Here is a 27,174-nt window from a genome sequence, read left to right as displayed (position 1 = left end):
CAATGTCAATCAATGGCACCTTCGATGCAGACGGTAGGTGAATGAACCCCCAGCACCCCTGAGAGAGAGGCCTCCTGGTTTCTAGTGCAGGCAGAACCTGCTTCTCCCTAAGGCTCCCTCCACTAGGCTTCAGGCCGTGCAGCCACCTCTCACCTGTGGACACCAGTGGAATGGGCTCGGGAAAGGCTGGCTGACCCCTGCAGCAGGAGTTGGGGTCTGAAGCCCAATCTGCTCAGCCTCCTGTGGAAGCAGGTCGTGCCTGCTCCAGGGACCGAGAGTCCTCTCTTCCAGGGGTGCTAGGGGTTTGTCTGCAGTCCACATTGGCCTCATGGCTGGTCTGAGTTGATCCAGGCTGGCCCTGGGGCTGCCAGTCCAAACATTCATTCCAGCCACCTGGCTGGCTTCCTCAATCTTCTTTAAGCCCTAGAACCATGGAGTCAAAATCTTTGAGTTTTTTTTTTTTCGGTGAAAATTTTACATAAGCTTGGGAAAAGGGAGGAAGTGAAAGAAGGAAGGGAGGAAGGAAAGAAGGAAGGGAGAAAGGAAAGGAAGGAAAGGAGAGAGGCAGGGAAAGAAAGAAAGTATTTAGGTTGGTGCAAAAGTAATTGCAATTTTTGCCATTACTTTCAGTGGCAAAAACTGCAATTACTTTTGCACCAACCTAATATAAAGGGTTTTAAACCAAGTGTAAGACTCCCTCCCTCTCTGCTTCTGTTTCCTGGATTTAACCAGAGTTAACAGTTTTCTTTGAATCTTGGGGGACATTTTATCCATAATACATGAATACATGTGAGGCTTTTAAAAATTTGTGTGTGATTTTATTCCTCTGTGCCTTATATTATTAACTTACTATATATTAAAGATTTTCTCATAGCATTAATATAGATCGCCTGTTTCTTATCTTGATATTTATTTATTTCATTAGGGTTAAATATAAAACTATTTCAGTGAGATATTGAAATTCTGAACTCTTATACATCTAACAATGTAACTAAAAGTAAATGCCGTGAACCTTGGCAGAATTACAGAAAGAGACAGATCAATCCACAGGTACAGCGACAACTTAACCAAGTCTCTCAGAAACAAATATACATCAACAGGCCGAAAGAAAAGGATAATGACACAGAAAATTTGAACCACACCATTAATGAGTTTGATTGAGTAGAAATATGAGGAACTTGGTATTCAACAGTGAAAGAACGCATGTTCTGCCCGGCGCGGTGGCTTACGCCTGTAATCCCAACATTTTGGGAGGCTAAGGCAGAGATTCACTCTTGTTGCCCAGGCTGGAGTGCAATGGCGTGATCTTGGCTCACTGCAACCTCCGCCTCCCAAGTTCAAGCGATTCTCCTGCCTCACCCTGCCAAGTAGCTGGGATTACAGGTGCCCGTGCGCATGCCCAGCTAATTTTTGTATTTTTAGTAGAGACGGGGTTTCACCATGTTGTCCAGGCTGGTCTCGAACTCCTGACCTTGGGTGATCCACGTGCCTCGGCCTCCCTAAGTGCTGGGATTACAGGCATGAGCCACCACGCCCAGCCTAATTTTCTTTTTTATGAAGACAGGGTCTCACTGTAGTGCCCAGGTTTGTCTCAGAATTCCTGGACTCAAGTGATCCCTCCCACCTCAAGCCTCCCCAAGTGTTGGTATTACAGGTGTGAGCCACTGTACCCAGTCCACTAATATTTAATCTCAGGATTGACTTCACACCATCACTCAGCAACATAGGGCAGGGGGCCATGTAGTCATGGAATTTCTAAGGTGTCCTGGGGAAGGATGGGCAGAGGCCCCCGTCGGACTTATTGGTTTGCTTTTAGCATGTGACTGCATTTTGCAGTTTCCATGTGCTAGGTCGAGTGGATTTCCAGATTACTCTTTTTTTAAATTTTATGTTAGTAAGTACTTAAGTTAGTTATTTCAAGTGAATAAGCCCCTGGCTTTCTCAGGACGTGACCCTCACTCTTCCAGGGAAGCCATGGCGGACGGAGCAGACGGAGGACCTGAAGCGAGTGCTTAGGGCGGTGGACAGGGCAATCCCACTGGTCCTCGTCAGCGGCAACCACGACATCGGCAACGCCCCCACGGCCGAGACCGTCGAGGAGTTCTGCCGGACTTGGGGAGATGACTACTTCAGCTTCTGGGTCGGGGGCGTCCTGTTCCTGGTCCTCAACTCCCAGTTCTACGAGAACCCCTCCAAGTGCCCCAGCCTGAAGCAGGCGCAGGACCAGTGGCTGGACGAGCAGCTGAGCATCGCGAGGCAGCGGCACTGCCAGCACGCCATCGTCTTCCAGCACATCCCGCTGTTCCTGGAGAGCATCGACGAGGACGACGACTACTACTTCAACCTCAGCAAGTCCACTCGGAAGAAGTTGGCAGACAAGTTCATCCACGCAGGTAGAGGCCCCGGGCCACGGGTTTCAGGGAGGAAGGGCAAGTCTAGAGAGGGCATTTCCAGATCTTTCTCCCGTCTCTCTGCAATGTGGCAAAAAGGGAGAGAGGACTAGGCCGGGAGTTCTGATCCCAGCTCTTGGACTTGCAGACTGCATGGCTGGCTACCTAATCCTCCTGCGCCTCAGTTTCCTCGTCTATAAAACAGGAATAGTAATAGTAGCCTTATTGCAGGATGGTGTCAAGGATTAAATGAGAAAGGCCTCCAAGACATGGAGAACAGCCCCTAGCCTAAGTACTCAGTGTGCCATAGCTGCTCACAGTTGAAGATTGGGGTTCTGGAAGTGGCAGGAGGGGTTTATTGGGGGAAGGAGACTGGGTACTGCAGGTGGGTGTGAATGTGGCTTGCATGTGCCTTGGGAGAAGGCAAGATGCCAGGGACATCTGCTTTCACTTATCTGGGAAGCAGGCACCTTGCTCAAGGGCAGACGATCTTTAAGAGTCAAGCTGCCCTCCAGTATTCATCAGCTGTGACTCAGGAAATCCTGGGATGTGGCTTTAGTGGACAGTTCCTGGGGCCTGATCAGTTTTCCTCTGCCAAGGTGGATTAAGTTCTCCTCCAGAATCAGGAGAGAGTAACGGATTTAGTCCCATCTTTTGCTGCCAGTCATTCATATGTGACAGACACGTGCACGCACAGAATGAAGACCCTCCGTTTCTGGAGGTCACACCTCAATTTCTGATGGCACTCTAAGGCACTAGCCCACCCACCTCCTTTATCTTTCTGGTAGCACCTGCCATGGGCCTTTCAAGAGAAACAGTCTGTTCTAGGCAGATTCCCTGGGTTACCAGTGATTTGGCAAATTCCAGTTTTGACAACTGTTGTGTCTCTTCTCTTTGTCCTCATTCTTCCTTTCACCAGGGCTTACTTTTTTTTTTTTTTTTTTTTTGAGACAAAGTCTTGTTCTGTTGCCCAGGCTGGAGTGCAGTGGCAAAATCTCGGCTCACTGCAACCTCTGCCTCCCAGGTTCAAGTGATTCTCATGCCTCAGCCTCCCAAGTAGCTGGGATTACAAACGCTGACCACCACGCCTGGCTAATTTTTGTACTTCTAGTAGAGATGGGGTTTCACCATGTTGGCCGGGCTGGTTCCAAACTCCTGACCCAAAGTGATTCACCCACCTTGGCTTCCCAAGGCCACGGGACCTGATCAGTTTTCCTCTGGCGAGGTGGATTAAGTTCTCCTCCAGAATCAGGAGAGAGTAACAGATTTTAGTCCCATCTGGGAATACAGTGCTGGGATTACAGGTGTGAGCCACCCCACCCAGCCGAACATTCTGTATTTTCAAGACATTTTGCAATAAGCTCACATAATTGGAGATGTTTTCCAGCTGTTCCATGGAGATAAAGTTAGAAAACTTCTATTAAGGCCTTTGAAATTTCATGCCATGCTTGAGTTGGTGCAGAAAACTGTCTTGATGACAAGGAAACAAAGCGTCAAGGTGGCATGAGCACCACCATGGAGACTATTCTGTAATGGAGAATAAAGCCAGAGAGAACATTTAATGCCATTGAAGTGATTCCTCTCATATCCAATGGTATTTCTTTTTTTTTTTTTGAGACGGAGTCCCGCTCTTGTCACCCAGGCTGGAGTGCAGTGGCACGATCTCGGCTCACTGCAACCTCTGTCTCCTGGGTTAAAGCAATTTTTCTGCCTCAGACTGCTGAGTACCTGGGATTACAGGCGCCCATCACCATGTCCAGCTAATTTTTGTGTTTTTAGTAGAGACAGTTTGGCCAGGTTCAGTTTCACCATGTTGGCCAGGCTGGTCTCGAAACTTCTGATGTCAGGTGATCCACCCACCTCGGCCTCCCAAAGTGCTGGGATTACAGGTGTGAGCCACTGCAGCCGGCCAGATCTAATGTTAGATGATGTAAAGCCCATGACTGCCCTGAGTTCTTCGTTCTTGTTCTTGTTGACCACATTCCTGAGTGGTATGTAGTTCTGTGGTTTTCCCATTGTAGGACAGAGCACCCCCAGATACTGAGAAGACTCAGAGTTCTAATTTTTTCTATTGATTGATTGATTGACTGAGAGTCTTGCTTTGTCACCCAGGCTGGCGTGCAGTGGCGTGATCATGGCTCACTGCAGCCTCGACCTCCTAGGCTTAAACAATCTTCCCACCTCTACCTTCTGAGAAACTGGGACTATAGGCACACACCACCATGCCCAGCTAATTTTTTAAATTATTTGTAGAAACGGGGTCTGACTGTGTTGCACCTCACTGGGCTTTAACTCCTGGCCTCAAATGATCCCCCTGCCTTGGCCCCCCAAAGAGTTTAAATTACAGGTGTGAGCTCTAACAGGGCACCCTTGGGAGAAGCCTGTTGACCACCCACCAAGGGCCCTACAGGGTGGCATCATATCCATGATGCCCCAGCCCCCTGCCCACTCAGATCTGCAACCCCTCAAGCACAGGAAGCAGAGTTGCTGGCAAACCAAGAGCTGGTCTGTGTCTCCAATTATCCCAGCTCCCAGAGACTGACAGCTACAACCAGAATGGCAGTTGATTAATTTAGAGCAAGACCGCAGCCCTGGCCTCCACCCCAGCGGTGCTTTCTCTTCCCGTAGGCAGAGCTACATGGGAAGCCCAATTATAATCAGGAGGCTGCTTGGTAGGCATGAGAAGACAGGGGGGTTAGCTTCCTTATTCCACTCTCAGTGACATCAGGCGCTGGAATCCAATGGCTCCATCTCCGGAGGAGCTCGCTAGCTGAAGGCACTTGGTTATTTCATGTCCCTTTAATTCTACCTCCTTCCTGTCTCTGTAGCCTTTCCACTGTCTCATCTGGGTCCTAGCAGCAGCTCTGCACTGTGCTCCCCACTCTGCTCTTACCCATTCTAGTTCATTCGGCACCTAACAGCAAGATGGGTGTGTAACTGACTGCAAAGCGTGAGGCTTCCCTCCACCCCCAGGTCCAGCCCAGCTCTTCACTGCTGGGCCCTTCTCAGTCACATCTAACTTCCCCTCCAGCCTCTTCTGGTTCACCTGCCTAGGCCCACTCAACAATTTTTTGTTTGCTGAGACATTCTCACTCTGTCACCCAGGCTGTAGTGCAGTGGCATGATCTCGGGTCACTACCACCTACTCCACCTCCCAAGTTCAAGTGATTTTCCTGCCTCAGCCTCCCGAGTAACTGGGATCACAGGTGCACACCACCATGCCTGGCTAATTTTTGCATTTTTAGTAGAGATGGGGTTTCACCATGTTGGCCAGGATGGTCTTGGAACTCCTGACTGACCTCAAGTGATCTGCCCGCCTCAGCCTCCCAAAGTGCTGGAATTACAGGTGTGAGCCACCGTGCCCAGCCTCAACATTTTTTTTTTTCTTGAGATGGAGTCTTACTATGTCACTCAGGCTGGAGTGCAGTGATGTGATCATAGCTCACTGCAGCCCCGGATTCCTGGGCTCAAGTGATCCTCCCACCTCAGCCCCCTAAGTAGCTGGGACTACAGGGGAGCGCCACGATGCCTGGCTAATTTTTTTATTTTTTGCAGAGATGGAGGTCTCACTGTGTTGCCCAGGCTGATATCAAATTCCTGGCCTCAAGTGACCCTCCCGCCTGGGTATCCCAAAGTGCTAGGATTACAGGCATGAGACACCACATCCCGCCTCCCACTCAACTTTGACATCTTCTGTATAAGGCTCTCCCCTCCTCCCCACCCCAGGTTCTTCAGCTTCTCTTATCCCAGCACTTGTCAAGTGGATTTGCAAGTGTTGACTCGTCTGAATCCCCGCTAAACTCTCAGCTCCCTGAGGGCAGGGACAGGGTCATATTCAGCTATGCAGTTGGGAGACCTGGCTCAGATATTAGCTCATAATAAATGTTTTATCAGTATTTGTGGAATGAATGAATGAAAGTCTTTGGGCCAGGTGTGGTAGTTCACACCTGTAATCCTAGCACTTTGGGAGGCCAAGGCAGGTGGATCACCTGAAGTCAGGAGTTCAAGACCAGCCTGGCCAGCAGGGCGAAACCCTGTCTCTACTGAAAAATGCAATAATTAACCAGGCCTGGTGGTGCCCACCTGTAATCCCAGCTACTGCGGAGGCTGAGGCAGGAGAATTGCTTGTACCTGGGAGGTGGAGATTGCAATGAGCCGAGATCATGCCACTGCACTCCAGCTTGGGCAACAGAGCATGTTCAGACCTCTGTGTTCAACATGTGGCCTCTGTGGCCTTCGGTCTTAGGGAAGCCACTTGTGCCTCTCTCTGCTCTGGTCCCCAGGCTGGCTCTCCAAAGTCACTCAGCAGTCTTTCTCTTCCCAAGCACCCCCTCTCACTGCTTCCTCCAGGCACCACCTGCAGGTATACAAAGGCACCTACCTCTTCTTGGCCACTGACCTAAGGGTCTTCACCTAAACCTGCTTCACAGAGAAGGCCAGAGAGATGAGAGCCCTTCCCGAAATTCCCTGTCAGTTTCCATGGCCTGCCAAACCAGGCCCTTTGCTGAATGACCTTCCAAACACAGAACAAATCTTAGGCAACATCAGAAGGAGATATGAGTCGGATGTGGAGGCTCTCTGCTGCAGGCAGAGAGACTTGCTGGGCTTGGAAGCTCAGGTAGGTGGGCGCTCTTGGCTGTACGCATCCATGACTCAGTTATGCAGAAAGCGGCTCAGGTCACAACAACATAATTGGAACTCATTTTGGAGAGCCAGAAGTTCAAGTGATATTTTGTAAAATTCATTAACTTAAAGGCTGGGATAAAATTGGGGGTGACGATGGCAGCTGGTATTTAATATTGCCTTTGTTTTTTTCCCCCCATGGCAATATTATTCCCTACTACTGTCTCAGTCTCATTTATCTCCTTGTGCTGAAATGCCAGTACTCAAAAATATGTCAAAAGCTCATCAGAATATCAGGGTAGCTTTTAATTATGGTAATTGTGTTGTTATAAAATATCCTTTTAAAGAGCACATCTCTCCCCAAACCACCGTGGAGGTAAAACCCAGCTTCCTTCCAGCAAGCTTGATGAATAATTCTGAATCATTGTGTGGGATGAATAAATGATTTAATAATGAGCATCAACAATCATCTCTCATTGTTGCATTAATTTTTAAAAATGGGATGAGATAAACGAGGAGGAGGGTGTCACTGTGCAGTGGACCACCGGGAGCGGAGGGGTGTGCTGTGTGAATCGAAGCCTGCCAGCCTCCAAGCTCAGGTTTCCCTAGAAACAGATGCATCCTGTTTCTACTTTTGAAGCTCAGTGAAAAACCCTCTTTGTATGATACAAAAACGTTGTCAATAGCCGGTACAAATAAACAGTTATCAGGGCAGGACAGATATACCGGTGTGAAGCAGCACCTGTTATTTTCTGTCTTCATTTCACCTGCGTGAGGATAATCAATTTCATCACATCCAAGGGATGTAGAAATTGGTTTTCCCCTTAATTCACCTGATACCTAGTTGGAGTAGCAAAGACAGATAGTAGATAATGAAATTTTGGTTGAACCTAGACATTTTCTCGGTCCTTAATGCCTCTTTCAGCAGAGGGTTAATATATGACCCATTTAATATTGATTCCAATTTAGAAACTCAATCTTAAAAAACAAAAGCTAGATTTTTAACTGACCATGTTTCCCTTGATGTCTCGATACCTTTTCTTTTTTTCCATTCTCCGCAGAGAGATTAGAACTGTGTGTTAGAGAGCCCAGAGCAAATTTGGCAATTATGAAAAATTCCAATAAGTTGATCTTCCCTGCAAAAGTTAATGAGTCATTTCACAGAATTAGAGTTTCATTTCTAGTATTTATGCTTTTTTAGAAAATGAGAGAGAGAGAAGATAAATCTTAGTCCATGGTTATAGTTTTAAGATTTCAAAGTTTTGGCCAGGTGCAGTGGCTCACACCTGTAATCCCGGCACTTTGGGAGGCCGAGGTGGGTGGATCACTTGAAGTCAGGAATTCAAGACCAACCTGGGCAACATGGTGAAACTCCATCTCTACTAAAATATAGAAATTAGCCGGGCATGGTGGCAGGCACCTGTAGTCCCAGCTACTTGGGAGGCTGAGGCAGAAGAATCGCTTGAACCCTGGAGGCGGAGGTTGCAGTGAGCCAAGATTACGCCACTGCATGCCAATCTGGGCAACAGAGCAAGACTGTGTCTCCAAAATAAATAAAAAAAATTCAAAATTTTAAAGAACAAAAAGGTCAGGTTCCCAGGATTTACTTTATAGGAAGATAAAACATCAAATCCTGCTCTGACATCCTTTGCGCTGTATTGCAGTCACTGTTTAGATCCTGATTCCTCCAGGAAACAGAAGCCCAGCCTTATTCACCTCTGTAAGGCCAGCCCCTAGCTGAGACTGTCATATAGTAGCCCCCCAATAGGTAAATAGTGGTCAATGGAATTGAATTAAGCGTGATTCAAGTCTACTTATCAGCAGGTAATATCCGTATCACTTGTGAGTTGGTTTTCATGAACTGACTTTTTTTTTGTAGGGGTTGGGGTCAGAGTCTCACTCTGTCACCCAGGCTGGAGTGCAGTGGTGCCATCTCGACCCACTGCAACTTCTGCCTCCCAGGTTCAAGCAATTCTCCTGACTCAGCCTCCCAAGTAGCTGGGATTACAGGCACACGCCACCACATCTGGCTAATTTTTGTATTTTTAGAAGAGACAGTTTCACTGTATTGGCCAGGCTGGTCGCAAACTCCTGACCTCAAGTGATCCGCTCACCTTGGCCTCCCAAAGTGCTAAGATTACAGGCATGAGCCACCGCACCCAGCCCACAAGCTGACTTTTGTATGGGAAATGCTTTGCCTAGAGGGGTCAATAGAACTTTTCTGTAAAGGGTCAGATAGTAAATATTTTGGGCTTTGTGGCTCTATGGTCTCTGTAGCAACTACTCAACTCTGCCTTCATAACAAGAGAGCAGCCACAGACAGTGCAGTGTTCCAATAAAACTTTATTTACAGAAACAGGTGGTAGGCCTGCCGGTGATAATTTTCCAACTCTTGGCTTAGAGAAATGTTCCCATTACGGGGTGACGCTCTTGCTCTCCCCAGAACCTTGTCCACATTCTGTTTGTGTCTTAAGTTTAGGATGCATCTGACGACCCCATTGTAACAACTGCCTGACTGACAGAAGGGTCTGCCCAGAACAAGCCTCCTGAAGGTCTTCAGTGGAGGGCGTGCCTGGGTGAGGCACATGTTCCCCTGAAGACCAGGATGTGATTTGGGAATGGAGTGCAGAGAAGAGGGTCCATGGTGCATGTAAGATGTCTAATAATTGGGTGATCAGCTTCACATGTATTAGAAAAAATAGAACTAGCTTATCAATTTAAAGAAAATGATTTAATTATCACCTGAGCTCAGGAGTTTGAGACCAGCCTGGCCAACATGGAGAAACCCCATCTCTACTAAAACTACAAAAATTAGCCAAGCGTGATGGCACACACTTGTAGTCCTAGCTACTTGGGAGGCTAAGGCAGGACATTGGCTTGAACCTGGGAGGCAGAGGTTACAGTGAGCTGAGATTGCGCCACTGCACTCCAATCTGGGCAACAGAGCAAGACTCTGACTCAAAAAATAAAAAATAAAAATAAAGAAAGAAAATGATTCAGTAAATAGTAGTATGAGTACTGTGCAGATAAGGCAAAACTTGGAGGTTTGTACAGGGGGAATTAGTGTCTGGGCTGGTGGGCAGGGGGTCCTATAACATGGCAGGTGAACAGACAGGATTTGGCTTCTTAAGTTGGTTGGGATAAGCCACTAAACATTTCTCTGCCTTAGTTTTCCCACTTGTAAAAAGAGGGTACTCACCCCAACCTTGTCGAGTTGGTGTATCCCTTAAGAAGAGTCATATATAAAATCAAAAAGACAAGTCAGGCCAGGCGCAGTGGCTCACACCTGTAATCCCAGCACTTTGGCAGGCTGAGGCAGTTGGATCACCTGAGGTCAGGAGTTCGAGACCAGCCTGGCCAACATGGTGAAACCCCATCTCTACTAAAAATACAAAAAATTAGCGGAGCGTGGTGGTGAGTGCCTGTAATCCCAGCTACTGGGGAGGCTGAGGCACGAGAATCACTTGAACCTGGGAAGGCAGAGGTTGCAGTGAGCCAAGATCACGCCACTGCATTCCACCCTGGGCGACTGAGTGACACTCCATCTCAAAAAAAAAAAAGAAAGAAAGAAGGAAAGTCACTTAGCACCATGTCTGGCTCATAGTGAGCACTCACTAAGGGCGTGTTTGTTGTTCTGTATGATCCTGAACCGTTTGGGGACCCCACAGCAGGCAAATGTGCTTTATCCATTAGCTAGACCGGCATGCTTCTCACCCATGGGGTGCTGGCATCCTTCTTGCGGGCGTTCGTGAGAATCTCCAGGACAGGCGGGCCTGGTTTGGGGACATGCCTGCTGCCTGCTGATATAGCTGTGTAGATTTGAAAGGGAAATAATGATCAACTCTGTTCAAAATGCAAACTATAGGAAGTAAAGCTAGACAAAATTCTCTTGGCTCCTGGGATATGCGGGGAGACAGATGATTACAGCCAGTCTGAGAGTTTTCAGGGTAGATGAGGAATGCATGCTACTTTTAATTTTAACAAAAGGGGGTACTGGTTTAAAAGGATGGTAGTCGCTGAAGTAGATGAAAAATTCTTACAGAATTTTGTGATAAAATTTGATCCTTTGTTTATTTTTTAAAGCACACACCTGTTTCAAAAGAAAAAACCTGAGACAAATTAAAGTTCACAGTTTAGTTGAGCAAAGAATGATTCGTAAATCAGGCAGACCCTGAACCAGAATAGAGGCTCAGAAAGACTCGAGCACAGCCAAATGGTGAGAGATTTGTGGGCAGAAAAAGGAAAGTGGAAAGTGAGGTACAAAAACAGCCAGATTGGTTACAGCTCAGCATTTGCCTTATTTGAACACAGTTTGAACAGTTGACTGTCTGTGATTGGCCAAAACCGGAGATTGGCAAGAGTATGTTCTATTCTGTTTACACATCCAGTTCACTGTGTATACAGAGAAACCTTTGGCTGAAATTAAAATGTATAAAGAAGGCTGGGCATGGTGGCTCACACCTGTAATCCCAGCACTTTGGGAGGCCGAAGTAGGAGGATCACTTGATCCTAAGAGTTCGAGACTAGCCCAGGCAACATAGTGAGACTCTGTCTTTGCGAAAAGGATTTTTTTTTTTTAACTAACCAGGCATAATGGTATGCACCTGTGGTCTCAGCTACTCAGAAGGCTGAGGTGGGAGGATCGCTTGAGCCCCGGAAGCCAAGTCTGCAGTGAGCTATGATTGCACCACTGTACTCCATCCTGGGCAACAGAGCAAGACCCTGTCTCAAAAAAATAAGTAAATAAAAATAAAATATGTAAGGAGGCAGCTTGAGCCTCAACTTAATTTAACATACCTCACCAATTAAGTGTTAGTAAACACACCTTTGAATGTATAATTTCATAGTCAGATTTTTTTCCAAATGCAGCAAACCTGTCCACAGGGCAGTGACAATCATGTTACAGTGCCCTCCCATTTAAAATGAAATTTTTAGGCTGAGTGTGGTGGCTCATGCCTGTAATACCAGTCCTTTGGGAGGGCGAGGTGGGTGGATCACCTGAGGTCAGGAGTTCAAGACCAGGCTGGCCAACATGGTGAAACCCTGTCTCTACTAAAAATATAAAAATTAGTAGGGTGTGGTGGCACACACCTGTAATCACAGCTACTCCAGAGGCTGAAGCAGGAGAATCGCTTGAAGCTGGGAGGCGGAGGTTGCAGTGAACAGGGATCGTGCCACTGCACTCTAGCCTGGGTAATGACAGCAAAACTCCATCTCAAAAAAAAAAAAAGGGGGGGTTTTAAAAAACTATCTCACACTCATGCCCCCGCTCCCCCCTCCACCTTTTTTTTAAGCATCCATAGAATCTAGAGTTTGTGGGGCCTTATCAGCTAGAGGAAGTTTACCCTCTTTGTTTTATTTCCTAAGATTTAGTCTTGAATTCATTTTCCCACGTTTGGCCTATTTTTTAGGTTCCAATCAGTTCACCGCAAAACATCACACGCTAGTCGTTTAATGTCTGATTCTCATTCACTATAAACCTAGATAAAAGACTAACTGCCAAAGCTACATCTGGTGTGAAGTGATGAATTAGATTTCTCACTTTGGAGGTATCCTTAACAGTTGGGCTAATTAAAGTTGAAATCAAGTCCTGATGGTAAATATTTATAAATTGAGAATCTGGCGTGTGTAAATGTATGCTGCTGATTCCTGAAGTTAAATCAACGTTTATCCATTCAGCAAATAGTATGGATCCCATGCTAGGCACTGAGGATGGAGGGATGAACAAAACAGAGAAGTTTCTTCTCTGAGGTTGTGGATTGCTCTTCAACTAAAAATGTCTGGGTTTTTCTGTTCTTTTGGTTTTTGTGAGAGGGTCTCACTCTGTCACCGAGGCTGGAGTGCAGTGGTGCAATCTCGGCTCATTGCAACCTCCACCTCCCAGGTTCAAGTGATTCTCCTGCCTCAGCCTCCCAAGTAGCTGGGACTACAGGTACCCGCCACCACACTTGGCTAATTTTTGTATTTTTAGAAGCTATAGGGTTTCACCATGTTGGCCAGGCTGGTCTCTACCTCCTGACCTCAGGTGACCTGCCCACCTCAGCCCCTCCTAAAGTGCTGGGATTACAGGCATGAGCCAACACAGCCGGCCAAGTAAAAATGATTTAATTTTTAAATTTCATCACAACATTTCAAAAAGGAGCCCCCAGAACATGGGGAACAGCAGTGTCTGTTGAAGTTTAAATATTATATCTTCTCCTTTGAAATCATGTTTCAAAAATAGCAATTAGTGTCATTTTGAAATTAGCAGTGAGATTCCTTTGTAAAATTCCAATATCTCCAGCTTAGTGCAACGCTCATTCCTTCTACTAGTTCAAGTTATTTTTTATTTACTGCACTTGCCTTCACTTAAAAGACATTTTCCCTAACTATTTCCCACAGTGTAAGTACAAATCTACAACACTGCTTTGTAAAATAGTTCAAAAATGCTTTGATTTCATTGCCTTTTAAATTTTACTTAAAAATGTTTGCATATTAATTGATTGAGTTGAAAGTAAAAAAAAAAATTAGCATGGCCAGGCACAGAGACTCACCCCTGTAATTCCAGCACTTTAGGAAGCGGAGGTGGGCGGGTCGCTTGAGCCCAGGAGTTCGAGACCAGCCTAGGCAACATGGTGAAACCTGTCTGTACAAAGAAACACAAAAAATGAGTCCTGGCATTGTGGTGCACGCCCAGCTACATGGGAGGCTGAGGTGGGAGGAACGCCTGAGCCTGAATGTTGAAGTTACAGTGATCCATGATTGCACCACTGCACTCCAGCCTGGGTGACAGAGTGAGATTCTCAAAAGCAAATACCACTCATTTAGGTGAAGCCTCCTGGGTGCCAGACAGTGTCCTGTGAGCCCCTCTATCAGGACCTTAAAGGTACCTTCTCCAGGTCTTCAGCACAGGTGTGGAAACTGAGCACGTCAGTTGTAAGGAGCAGAGGCCCTCTAACTCTTGAATCTATTTTAAATTTCATAGGCATGGTAAAAGGAAAGGAAATCTTTTTTCCTCACACGTCTCCCTTCTGTAAGCACTATGCTGTGTGCAGTTGGAAGTCCAGGTGAGGGTACTATTCCCTGCAGTAACATTGTCCAGATAGAAGGGGCCATGTCAGGCAGGTGTGATGTTCTTTCAGCCACTGAGCCTTCTCTGGGGCCGCCCTGCCAGGTGGGGCCCTATGCTGTGTGCTCTTTCTCCCTGGGCACTGTAGTATTCTCTGATCTCACTCCTCCATGGTGCCACTGAAGGCACCTAATAGAGCAATTTCTCTCCCGAAAAGTGCAGGAGATGAACAGGCTTCTTGAGAGCCATGGTCAGTGTTCACTTTTATTTTTATTCACATTATTGTCAGCGGCTGCTCCCATGGTGTGGCAAACCTCCACCGCAACCCCACAAGGTACTGGTATTTTTTCCATTTTGCCGACAGACATATTCAGGTCCTAAAGGCAGAGTCATCCATTCAGATCACAAAGCTATGAAGCAGGTGCAGTGGGTTTTGTGGGGATCAGATGAAGTAATCCAGTACCTTGAGACAGTGTCTGGCTCCTGGTAGGTGCTCAGTGATAGTAAACCTCTATTCTTATCATCATTGTTATTGAAAAATATTTTAAATGACTGGACGTGAAAAGGATGTGTAAGGGACACAGTTTCTGATATTCCTTGAATTGGTACCCCTGACCCACTGCCGAGTGTTGCCAGAGTAGGAACCAAAGTCTTCCTGGCAGTGTTTGTTCTGTCACTCCCCTGTTCACCACACCGGGGACAAATTAAAGTTAGCCTGTCTCCGAGATGGCTCTGTGAAGTGCCACCAGTGGGTATTAAAAACCACCTTCCTCGAGGGTCAGTGTGACTCCATTGGTCATTTAAAACGCAATGGACACGGCCGGGCACAGTGGCTCATGCCTGTAATTCTAGCACTTTGGGAGGCCGAGGCAGGCAGATCACTTGAGGTCAGGAGTTCAAGACTAGCCTGACCAACATGGCGAAACCCCATAGCTACTAAAAATACAAAAATTATCCAGGCATGGTGGTGCATGCCTTTATGTTTTTGTTTTTTTTTTTTATTACACTTTAAGTTTTAGGGTATGTGTGAACAATGTGCAGGTTTGTTACATACGTATACATGTGCCATGTTGGTGTGCTGCACCCATTAACTCGTCATTTAACACTAGGCATATCTCCTAATGCTATCCCCCTCCCCCCACCCCACAACAGTCCCCGGTGTGTGATGTTCCCCTTCCTATGTCCATGTGTTCTCATTGTTCAATTCCCAGCTATGAGTAAGAACATGCGGTGTTTGGTTTTTTGTCCTTGTGATAGTTTGCTGAGAATGATGGGTTCCAGCTTCATCCATGTCCCTACAAAGGACATGAACTCATCATTTTTTATAGCTGCATAGTATTCCATGGTGTATATGTGCCACATTTTCTTAATCCAGTCTATTATTGTTGGACATTTGGGTTGGTTCCAAGTCTATGCTATTGTGAATAGTGCCGCAATAAACACACGTGTGCATGTGTCTTTATAGCAGCATGTTTTATAATCCTTTGGGTATATACCCAGTAATGGGATGGCTGGGTCAAATTGTGTTTCTAGTTCATGCCTTCAATCCTAGCTACTTGAGAGGCTGAGGCAGGAGAATCACTTGAACCCAGGAGGCAGAGGTTGCAGTGAGACAAGATTACGCCACTAGCCTGGGTGATAGAGTGAGACTACGTCTCAAAAAAATAAAGAAAGAAAACACACACAGGACACTATACTAGTAAAATAGTAATAATGACTGCTTAATAAATAGTACACCACAGGGACTCTTGCTCTGATTTTGTAGACAAGGAAACTGCAGCGCAGGGAGACAAATCGGCTTCCCCAGCATCAACCAGCTGCGAAGTGGTGGGTGACACTAATTGCTTGGGGCCTGGGCAGTGGCCCTGGGTCCTGTGTTCTCAACAACATTGCTGTTGGGTGCCCCAGAGCATGTTGATGAGCAGAACGCACCGTGGGCACGGGTGTTGATGGCAAGTAGAGAGGAGCCGGGATACCCGTGTGGGGCAGGGTCCCACCTGCTCACCCTCCTGCCCATTCTTCACCTGCTCCTCTCCAGGGGCTGCCTCAGGAAAGGAGCTGGTGCAGCGACCACAGAGGCTCAGCACTGGGATATGGAAAGGGATCTGCCAAGTGAGGGTCCGTGGAGCCTACTTGGTGTGGAATACAGGGGTGTGGAATTCCCCTTTGGCCTCAACAAGCAGGAATTTTTCTTTCGTAGTAAGCCTCTCCATTCATCCGTTCATCTTGAGTATGTGAATTGTGCCTTCTGCAGACAAAGATGCTCTTGATGGTGTCTTTTTTTTTTTTTTTTTTTTTGGTAGAAACTGGATCTCACTGTTTCACTATTTTGTCCAAGCTGGTCTCGAACTCCTGAGCTCAAGCAATCCACCTACCTCGGCCTCCGAAAGTGCTGGGATTACAGGTGTGAGCCACCACACCTGGCCTTTTTTTTTCTTTCTTTCTTTCTTTCTTGAGAAGGAGTCTTGCGCTATTGCCCAGGCTGGAGTGTAGTGGCATGACCTCAGCTCACAGCAACCTCTGCCTCCTGGGTTCAAGTGATTCTCCTGCCTCAGCCTCCCGAATAGCCAGGACTATGGGTGCTCCCCACCACGCCTGGCTAATTTTTGTATTTTCAATAAAGACTGGGTTTCACCGTGTTGCCCAAGTTGGTCTGGAGAACTCCTGAGCTCAAGCAGTCTGCCTGCCTTGGCCTCCCAAAGTGCTGTGGTTATACGCATGAGCCACCACACTTGGCCTTCTTGATGGTGTCTTTCATGAAACAGGGAGGGATCTGTACCCACCCCCGCAGACTCTGGCCAGCCCCTCACCGGTTCAAGCCCAGGTGGGCTCATTATCTAAAGATTATGGCTGCCAAAAAAAAAGCTCACTTAAAATGCGGACCGTAGCTACAGAAAATGGCAATAAAATACAAATAAAGGTTGGTTTGAAACATTGTCTTGAGAAAAGAGACAAATTATGGCAATCAGTTAATTTCAACTTGTATTCGATAAAATGGTTGTTACTGCCAGTATGCACCAACTCAGGATGAACAGAGAGGTAATCAAGTGTCGACTTGGTTTCCTTGGAGTAAATGGTCTGAAAAAAATTCTTTGACAGCATCCTGTACTTTACATTTGACATTGGCAGGAGCATCACTGAGGGTTATTTTCAGATTTTATCAATCTTCCTAAGAGTCTGTTTCTGAATCCATCAGTAATCTGATGATTGGCTTCTCAGGAGCTAATGTGGGCATGTATGTTTTCTCTGTGAGAGCCTTATTTGCCGATGACTTCCCCAGTGTCGTTTTCTTCGGCTTTGTGAAATCCTGCGTCTTTAGTGCGGTTTGTGGTCTCACATACAGGTGCACTCTTGTTGCACAGCTTGGGGGATTGGGGGTGTGGGCTTGGTTTATAAGCAGTCCATTTATGAACAGTTTCTTGTTAAGAAGAAATACTGGCTGGGTGTGGTGGCTCTCACCTGTAATCCCAGTGATTTGGGAGGCCAAGGTGGGAGGATCAGTTGAGGCCAGGAGTTTGAGACCAGCCTGGGCAACATAGCAAGACCCCATCTCTACAAAATATACTTTTTTAATTAGCCAGGCATGGTGGTGTGCACCTGTAGTTCTAGCTACTTGGGAGGCTGAGGTGGGAGGATCTCTTGAGCCCAGAAATTCGAGGTTGCAATGAGCCAAGATTGCACCACTGAACTCCAGCCTGGAGGACAGAGTGAGACCCTGTGTCTTTAAAAATAAATAAATAAATAAAAGCCCTCTTTTCATATAGCTGATCATATATGGGCATTTAGGAAGCATAAGATTATGTCATACAAAGCATTATCTCATGTCATTAAAAACCCAGACCACAGCTCATTGTACTCTGTAGACACACGACGTTCATTTAACTCTTGTCATTGTTGGACACTGAGGTTGTTTCCACTTGTTCTTTGTCATACATAATAACATCTTGAACTTCTTCATGCATAAACAGACCCAAATCTTAACATAAAAATGCTTGTGCATTTTCATATTTGTAGAACAAATGCCTGCAATCAGTCTTGGTAAGTAAGGCCACATGTGACTGTGTGTCGTGTTTTGCTGAAGACATGTAGCATTCTGACTGGAGCTCTTGACATTGGGGTCAGGTATTTTGCTTAGTGTTATATTTGTCTTTACATCTTTTAACTTTGACAGCACATGTTCTCTGCATGTTTCCACGTGTTCCTTGGAGACAAGGGAAACACATGAGGTGGAGTAAGCATCGGCCCTGCCCTCAAGAAGCTCAGAGTCTTGGAGAAAAGTCAGGAAAGAAACCAGAGAATTACACTTAATGCAGAAGTCGTGGAGTAGGGGCTGGGCGCAATGAATCAGGCCTGTAATCCCAGCACTTTGGGAGGCCGAGGCAGCAGATCACCTGAGGTCGGAGTTCGAGACCAGCCTGGCCAACATGGCAAAACTCCGTCTCTACTAAAAATACAAAAGTTAGCCAGGTGTGGTGGCGGGTGCCTGTAACCTCAGCTACTCGGGAAGCTGAGGCAGGAGAATAATCAGTTCAACCCAGGAAGAGGTGGAGGTTGCAATGAGCGAAAATTTTGCCACTGCACTCCAGCCTGGGTGACAGAGCGAAACTCCATCTCAAAAAAAAAAAAAAAAAAAAAATCCTGGAGTAGGATTCCAGGACACTTTAGAGTTGTTTCTTATTACTTAAATTTCTCTCCCCATAAGTCACATGTGAAGATGTGCAAGTACTTTGCTTTTACCTATTGGATAGGGGTGTGGTTCCTCTTAAGATTGTATGAGTGTGGTGGTGTGCACCTGTAGTCCCAGCTACCCCGAAGGCTGAGGCAGGAGAACCACCTGAGCCTGGGGTGGTCGAGGCTGCAGTGAACCATGATCGCACCACTGCAGTCTAGCCTGGGAGACAGAGTAAGACCCTGTCTCAAAAAAAAAAAAAAATAGTGTGAGTTGCGTGGCACCTGCTGGCCTTGTGACTTTCATGTTAGTGACATTCCATTCCTCCTTGCTTCTTCCTTCCCTCCTTCTTCCTTCATTCTTTTGTTGTTGTTATTCCTTTAATTTATAAAATGTTTACGTTATTACTGTCTTCATAAAATCACTCAGTTAAGTGCCTGCTTTTGGGGCATCTGTTCAATTAATTGAGTATAAATTTGGGGATTGCCTACTCTATGCCAAGCCCAGAGAAAGCTTTTTTATGTGATTAATCCATCAATACACAGGAGTATTGTGACCTGGTGCCTCTCTTTCCTCTATTCCAGTCGGGGTTGTGGAATAACCATTTTCTTGCTTACTGCAACCTCAGCCTTCCGAGTAGCTGGGATTATAGGTGCCCGCCACCACGCCTAGCTAGTTTTTATATTTTTAGTAGAGATGGGGTTTCACCATGTTGGCCAGGCTGGTCTCAAATTCCTGATGTCAAGTGATCTGCCCACGTCAGCCTCCCAAAGTGCTGGGATTGCAGGTGTGCCTGGCCTAGGAATAACCATTCTTAATCTTGTTGAGGTCACTGACACTATGGCCAAATCCCTGGCCAAGCCCTATCCCAAGAAGGTGCACATTGCTTAAAAGTAAAACTAAGACCCTCTGGTGCAGTGGGGAGCAGTTAAAGGGGACTTGGGATATCATTGTAATATTTCATTTCTTTTTTTAAAAAATGTAAAAACAGATCTTACAAGATGTTAATATTTATTATCTCTGGGTGGTGGCATTACGAATGTTACATTATTCTTTTGTAGTCACTGTATCTTTTAAATTTCTCAAAACATGAAAAAATAATAATATTATAAGAAGGATGCCTGTAGTGGAGTGAGTATAGGTCAAGAGTTGGCAAACGGTTTCTGTAAAGAGCATGATTAAATAGTTTAGGTTTTGTGGGACAAGAGGCAAAATTGAGGTTATGATACAAGTACTTACATCCTAAATGCAGCCATTTATGATAGAAATGGAAGAAGCATTCTTAGCTCACAGGCCCCATCAGAAAGCGGGCAATGGGCTTTAGTTTCCAACCCCTGGTGTACGTACTGAATCAGTCACCACTGATGTTTATATTTAAGGATCATAGTTACAGAGCCATCAGTTCTTTTCAAAAAAAAATTATGCCACTTTACATTTTCTGCACTTAAATCTCTTCAGCCACAAGTAAAAGGTCACAATCTAAATCAAAGGGAGGAAGAGATTGTCTTTGTTTTCAGTTCCCAACATTTTGGGTGTTTTAGTAACTGACACTCTGCCTCTCATGTCTGTCATCTGGTTCTCATTTCCAAATTGCCTCCAAGTTGTCATACAGACATGGGCCAGGGTTACTAAGCCACCTTTCCCATCCCAGCATCCTCCCCTCTCTGATGAGGAATGTGCCACAGCACTCACTACCTTTGGACCTGTGCATGCCTTGGTCCTACTGAAGGCAAGAGGGTTAGGAAAGCAATTTCACAGGAATAGAAACGATACAAGAAGTTTATTGACAAAACTGTATTCTAATGGAGTCTCACTGAATCCCACCCTGACAAACCCTCTGCGACCTCTTGGACAGCAGGGGAACTCTGTTATTTTGTAGGAGTTTCCAAAGGCCAACTTACATAGTGTTTGTTCACAAATGGATTCTTGGACGTGGTGGCTCATGCCTGTAGTCCCAGCTACTGGGGAAGCTGAGGGAGGAAGATCACTTGAGCCCAGGAGTTCATGACCAGCCTGGGCAACATAGCAAGACCCCATCTCAAAAAATGTATATATATATATATATATATACAATTAATAAACAAGCAATCTTCAAAACAAATGGATTACTGGCCACCCCAAAAGGAGAGTGACTGTTCTAACAAGTATAGGATATATCAATAGCATCAGTTCCTTTGGGCTGTACAGAACAGGAAACTCCCATCACCCCAGCTCAGAGAATAAGGAAGTTCTCTGTGTGGACAGAGGGCCACGGGTGGCTCAGGCACTTGGCCTGGCTGAATGCATGAGCAGGATCTCTCTGCACACCCGCTGTGCTTCTCCCTGTCATGACCCATTCCTTAGGCTGGACTTCTCAGCTGGCTGATGCACTTCTGCACGTCACATTCATTCACATTGACAACCCCAGAGGAAGAAAGGGGGACTTTTTAAAAGAAACATAACCTTTCTCAGACAGCCCCGTGGTTTCCTCCCAAATCTCCATATCCAGACCTGGGCTCCTGCCCAGACCCTGGCTGGCCGTGGTAGGAGAATTGTCACAGCTGCATCCATCCTGGTTTGGGGAATGAAGCTGGTGGCCTCCCTGAGGAGGACATTGCCCAGAACAAAATCAGGAGGAAAAGGGAGGGTGTGGATAGTGAGAGGCAACCAGCACTGTCTCCAAAGGCAAGGAAGAAAAATGTCCTTGTCCACACTATGTTTCAAACACAGTCCCAAGAAGCATCAGGTCCCTGGCATGCAATAGTCAGTGTGCCAGGGGTTTAAACGCATTACGTCTGAAACTCATAACAGCCTCGTGAGGCTATTATTATTGCTATTATTATCATTTTATTCTTTTATTTATTTTTTTGAGATGAAATCTCGCTCTGTCACCCAGGCTGGAGTGCAGTGGCATGATCTCGGCTCACTGCAACCTCCGCCTCCTGGGTTCAAGCAATTCTCTTGCCTCAGCCTCCTGAGTAGCTGGGATTACAGGTGGCCACCACCACACCTGGCTAATTTTTGTATTTTTGGTAGAGATGGGGTTTCACCGTGTTGGCCAGGCTGGTCTCAAACTCCTGACCTCAGGTGATCTGTCCACTCAGCCTCCCAAAGTGCTGGGATTGCAGGCGTGAGCCACCGCGCCTGGCTGAGTGATCTATTATTGTCCCCTTTTTAAAATTGAGGAAACAATGTACAGCGAGGTGCAGTCGCTTGTCATTTGACATTTAAGTAACAGACAGGATCCAGAGTCGGTGCTCGTTCCACTGTCTCCAGTTTCCACCCTCTCGTGAGTAAGGCCTCCTTCTGTAAGGAACATGGCAGTTCTTTTGTAAAATCAGGAAATACGGGAACTCTCCCTTCCCTTTGATAGTATCAACGAAGGGGAGATTTGGGTTTCTCCTCCAGGATACCTACTAAAGTATAGCTTCTGAGTTGCCACAAGTTTCATTTATTCATCCACTGTCCATCCATCCATCCATCTCTCCATTCATTCATTTATCCAGCAGTCACAGAGCGGCCGCTCTCTGCTATTCATCCTGGGGATGAGTATTCAGTTAAACACACGTGGCCTCTGCCCTTAAGGAGCTCATAGACCAGTAGGGGAAACCAAGGTGGGAGCCAGAAATCAGGGCAAAAGTAAAAGAATTTGCAAGGGAGAGGATGAAGAAGCAGCAGCCCCGTGCACCTTCACCAGGGATGTTTTCCCATTGGAGGAAACGAATGAGCAGGGTCTTGAAGGATGAATAAGAGCACATCAGGCAGACCTGGGCAGAAAAAGGGCACAACATGGGCAGAAGCTGGAGCCACAAAATAGCTCGTCCTGTACTGGCACTGGCGCTGGAGTTGCTCAGTGACTGGAGTAGGCTCAAATGGAGACATTGTGTTTGATCAGGATCCTAAGGTGATGGAGAACCCTCAAATTTTACTTGACGAAGTGGCCCAAGTGGTTTTGCTTTAAAAAAGAAATTGTAGAGATGGGGTCTCATTTTTTTGCCCAGGCTGGTCCCAAACTCCTGGGCTTAGGTGATCCTCCAACCTCAGCCTCCCAAAGTGCTGGGATTACAGGCATGAGCCACTGTGCCCTGGTTTTGCATTTTAGAAAGATGGCTCTACTCAGTTTACCCGGATGCATTTTCTCTGCGTTCCTTCCTAACAGAGCAGGTTTTGTTCAGGGCACTAGCATTGCAGGCTGAAACATTCCTTCTCCAGACCCCCATGCAGCTGTGTGTGGCTGCATGACCTAGGTTCAGGGGTTTAGCAAGTGGGGCTTCCAGAAAGGCTTTTTGTTGGCCCTTACCTCTTCTTCCCCCTTGAAACTTGGACCTAGTGCCCGGAAGCCCTGCAGCCATCTTGCTATCTTGAGGATAGAAGCTACAAACTGAGGAAGGCAAAACAGAAAGATGGAAGGAGGCTGGATCCTTAATTGAAATCCTGGAGAGGCTGCACCCTCCCTGGACTGCTCACCTCCTCTTTTTATGGGGTAGATAAATCATAGTTAAGCACAAATACAGCCTTTACTTTTTTAAGCCACCATAGCCACTGACAGCTGAATATCATACAGGAGATCAGGCAACCAGGAAGATCACACTGAGGATGGAGAGGAGATGGGGGTAAGCGTGTTCAGGCAGACAGGTCAACAGGACGCATGGACCAGGCGGAGGAAGGGAGTCTCAGGGTGACTCCTGCATGCCTGGGTTGGATGACTGCATGGTGCTCCAGTTAAACCCACACGAGGAGGGGCAGTCATTGGGGCAAAAAAAGTAAGTGGGTTGAGTTTGCAGAGCTTGCAAGGATGTCCAGAAGAGAGATCCACGAAGCCTAGGAACCGATTGTTGGCTGGGAAATGATTCTGAATTTTTGGCAGGTGGAGTTGGTTCAGGTTATAACAGAACCGGTGGTCATCAGTGAGAGGGAAAGGGACGAGAGAAGGGGAATGGACAGAGCTTGGGGAAGGCCACCATTGAAAGGGCTTGTGGAAGCCGGAGATGTATGCAGGAAGAATAAGCTGTTAACTGGAGGAGGAAGTGCCTCGAAGCCCAGGGGTAAGGGAAAGTGCACAAATTTAGTTAATGTGTGTTCTTTAAGGGATCATCACCTGATCAGAATTTTTCTTGGCCCAGTTATTCAAACGGAATCTGACTTACCCAAGGTCCTCACGTTTTGATGGATGCAGTACCCACTTCTTGGCTTTCCCTGGCTCAAGTCAGAGGCAGGGCACTTTCTCCCTAGCAAATTTCATCTTGAACAAATTCTGCAAAACATTTTCCTTCCGTGGCTGGCCGCCACGTCTGTCTACCTCCCTCGAGTATTTTTGGATGGATTTCCAATTTGATACATGAACATTCTGTCAGTCAAAACAATCTTTTTAATGAGCCTCTTGTCCTGACAGCTGTGTTTAAGATAGAGCATGGAAATCTAGAAAATTGTCCATTCTGGATTGAAACCTTAATGTGTGCCCCACGCTCCATTTCACACGCAAGCTGCCATCTTCTTTTAAAAATAAAGAGGAAATTATGAATAGTGAGAAAGATGTAATTTGTGCAAATGAAAAGAAAAAGATCTTCTGATCAGATACTTAGAGAAGGATGAGAGGAAAGTATAATTATTGAGTGCTGCCTGAGTACAAGACACGCAGCTTCCTGCTGTGCCACCCAGGGCGTGTCCCTGATTCTCACTTATCTTCCCAGTGGCCCTGGGGGTGGTTGATACTAGTCTTGCCTTCCAAATGAGGAGTTCAGATATGTTGCTGCCCATGCCACACCTACACAGCTCAGCGACAGCAGAACTGAGGTTCACGCCTGAGTCTCCCAACCCCTAGCTCCCACCCCAGGCTGCCACTGCTTTTCTGGCAACCAAATATTAGTATTAAAAAAATACACCCCTCCTCTTGCATATTCTACAGGTTTTGAATCTGTAAGTCATCAGGAAGGGGAAAAAATAAAAAGTTGAGCATAGCCCCCCATGTAGAAAAGTAATAAAGGGGCTGGGCGCGGTGGCTCGTGTCTGTAATCTCAGCACTTTTGGGAGACCAAAGTGGGTCGATCACCTGAGTTCAGGAGTTTGAGATCAGCCTGGCCAACATCGTAAAATCCTGTCTCTACTAAAGATACAAAAATTAGCTGGGCATGGTAGCGGGAACCTGTAATCTCAGCTACTCGGGAGGCTGAGGCAGGGAGAACTGTTTGAACCCAGGATACGCAAGTTGCAGTGAGTCAAGATCGCGCCACTGCACTCCAACATAGGCGACCGAGAGAGGCACTGTCTCAAAAAAGTAATAAACGGCAGTGAGTCTGGGGGTTGGAGGAGCATAACTAATCCTCGAGTCCAGGATAGGGAAGTGATGCTATGCTGTAATCACACTCTCAAGGCTGTGGACTCAAGTGGGCAGCCAGCCACCTCCAGCCCCTGGAGAGTAATTATTTCCCAATACTGCTCTTTGCCCTGGAGTGTGAGAGCACATCCCCATGCCCCTTCTGATTCTAAGTGGGATGCAGATGCGGTGGGTGGAAGTGGGAAACGTCATTTTATGAACAGGAATGTGGGCCCCCCTCAGCTGCCTCCAGGTGTTGGTGTGATGACTGTGACCACTGAACCTCTTCCATCCACTCTTTCTCAAACCTTTTGCTGCAGAACTACTTACATCCTGATGAAGCCGAGAATGCACAGCCCTAGGTGTTTTCTAGGCCACTTCTGTGCCATCCCCATCTCCCACATTCTTAGTTTTAATTAAGAGGAGCTTCGAAAAGGGAAGAATATAATTTTTGTGGATCATTAATCAGGTGAGGTACGAAAAGTATAATTTACATGGTGTCTTAGTTCGTTTTGTGCTGCTATAACAGAATACCTGAGCCTGGGTAATTTATAAAGAACAGAGATTGATTTTTTACAGTTCTGGGGGTTGGGAAGTCCAAGGTCAAGGGGCTATATCTGGTGAGGGCCTTCTTGTTGGGGCGTCCCTGGCAAGAGTGAGGAGGAAAGGGGCCTGGCCAAATTCATCCTTTTTTTAAAATCAGGAAGCCACTTCTCCGATAACAGCATTAATGCATTCATGAGGGCAGAGCCCCCGTGACCTAATCATCTCTTAAAGGTCCACCTCCCAACGCTGTTACCCTGGGGATTAAGTTTATAACACTTAAACTTTGGGGGGCACATTGAAATAATAACGCATGGCTATTCTTTAGGGGGGGAAATGGGGGTGGGGGGAGGAATCCTTAAAGCAAAGAAATCTCTTCACGTTTTAGAGTATGAGCTGGCTTTAGGTAAAGGTCATTTTGACAACTGGGCCATTGCTTCCTACCCAAGCAAAACATTAAAAAGAAAGAAAGAGGAAGAGAATCTCAAGAGGAGGCTATGAATCCTAAGATAAACCAGATGCTTTATATCACATGGACCAGACATGTGAACAAATGCCTGAAATGACCAAGTGTATAGGTGTTAATGTCATATGCATAAGAGGAGATGAGGCTTGAACCCAGGTTTCCAGCAGGGTTCAGCCCAGGAGCACGTGGACCCATCACAGTGAAATCTTTGAGAGGCTTAGCTCCAGAAGGAGATATTGCCCCTACAGCCCACCCCAGGTCTCACAGGGGCAGAGCTGCTTGGCTTAGGCACTCCGTAACCTGAGAGTGTCTCTCTTCTCATGCTGATGATACAGCAAGCAGGAGTAGTTGGGCTTCTCCCCCAAGACCCAGATCAGAGGGGCTGTGCAGACAAGACTCCTTCTTCCCTGGGGGCTGTCTCTGCCCCCTGAATCTGGATGCTCTCTGAGAAGCTGTAGTAACTATGTGTGTCCCCATGCATGTGAGTAGTCCTTAGAGGGCTGAAAGGCTCTGAACTCTCCTGACCTCCCAGTTTACAGTATTTTTATTATTAAGATACAGAATGATCATCCGGCAACCTAGATTTTACATAGCAGTTTGGGGGCAGAGGGAAAGCTTTTGTTCCACCTTCTGAAGGTTCACTGTCGAAATGAACTGACAATAAACAGGTGAACAGGAAAAAATGCATACAGATTTATTAATGTGCTGAACTTGAGAGCCATACAATATATAAGACTCGGGGCAAATGGTTGAAGCTTATATACCCTCTTCATAGGGGAGAGGGAGATGGGAGAAATGCAGGCAATTTTGAGCAGTCATAAATGATTTTTAGGGGAATTGAATGGGCCTAGGAAGCAGACATTACCTTGTAAATGATTCTTTTAGGAAACTGAATGGGACCAGTAAGTTATGGGAAGGTAAGAGGCAGAACTGCATTGTGAACAAAGGTTGTCTTATTATGTAGATAAAGTCTCCCAGGTAATCTCTTGGAGCTACTCTCAGAAGAATGGAAGAAAAGTCTGTCTGGGCATGGTGATGACTTTTAGTCTCTTCTCTTTTCCATTAGCTAATCTTTCTCGGTTATTTGATGAGATTCCTAGGGAGGGATTCTTAAGATAATTGCATTTCTTTTAGAAAGACATC

The 27,174-nt window shown here is 46.4% G+C and overlaps 1 protein-coding gene across 2 annotated transcripts in view; it reads left to right on the top strand.

Moving 5' to 3' along the window:
* Nucleotides 1-27,174, top strand: part of CPPED1 (calcineurin like phosphoesterase domain containing 1) — a 141,227-nt gene that overhangs the window by 97,813 nt on the left and 16,240 nt on the right. Inside the window, exon 3 of one of the 2 annotated variants that reach the window (XM_003832691.6) lies at nt 1,968-2,393. The exons of the other annotated variant lie outside the window; for it this stretch is intronic. Coding sequence (XP_003832739.2) covers nt 1,968-2,393 — 426 coding nt within the window. The remainder of the gene's footprint in view (nt 1-1,967; nt 2,394-27,174) is intronic. 2 annotated transcript variants of the gene reach the window in all.

This window comes from Pan paniscus, chromosome 18 (genome assembly GCF_029289425.2).
Source record: "Pan paniscus chromosome 18, NHGRI_mPanPan1-v2.0_pri, whole genome shotgun sequence".
Lineage (NCBI taxonomy): Eukaryota > Metazoa > Chordata > Mammalia > Primates > Hominidae > Pan > Pan paniscus.
The sequence above is the reverse complement of the archived record's forward strand: the minus strand, read 5'-3'. Positions and strand labels throughout refer to the sequence as shown.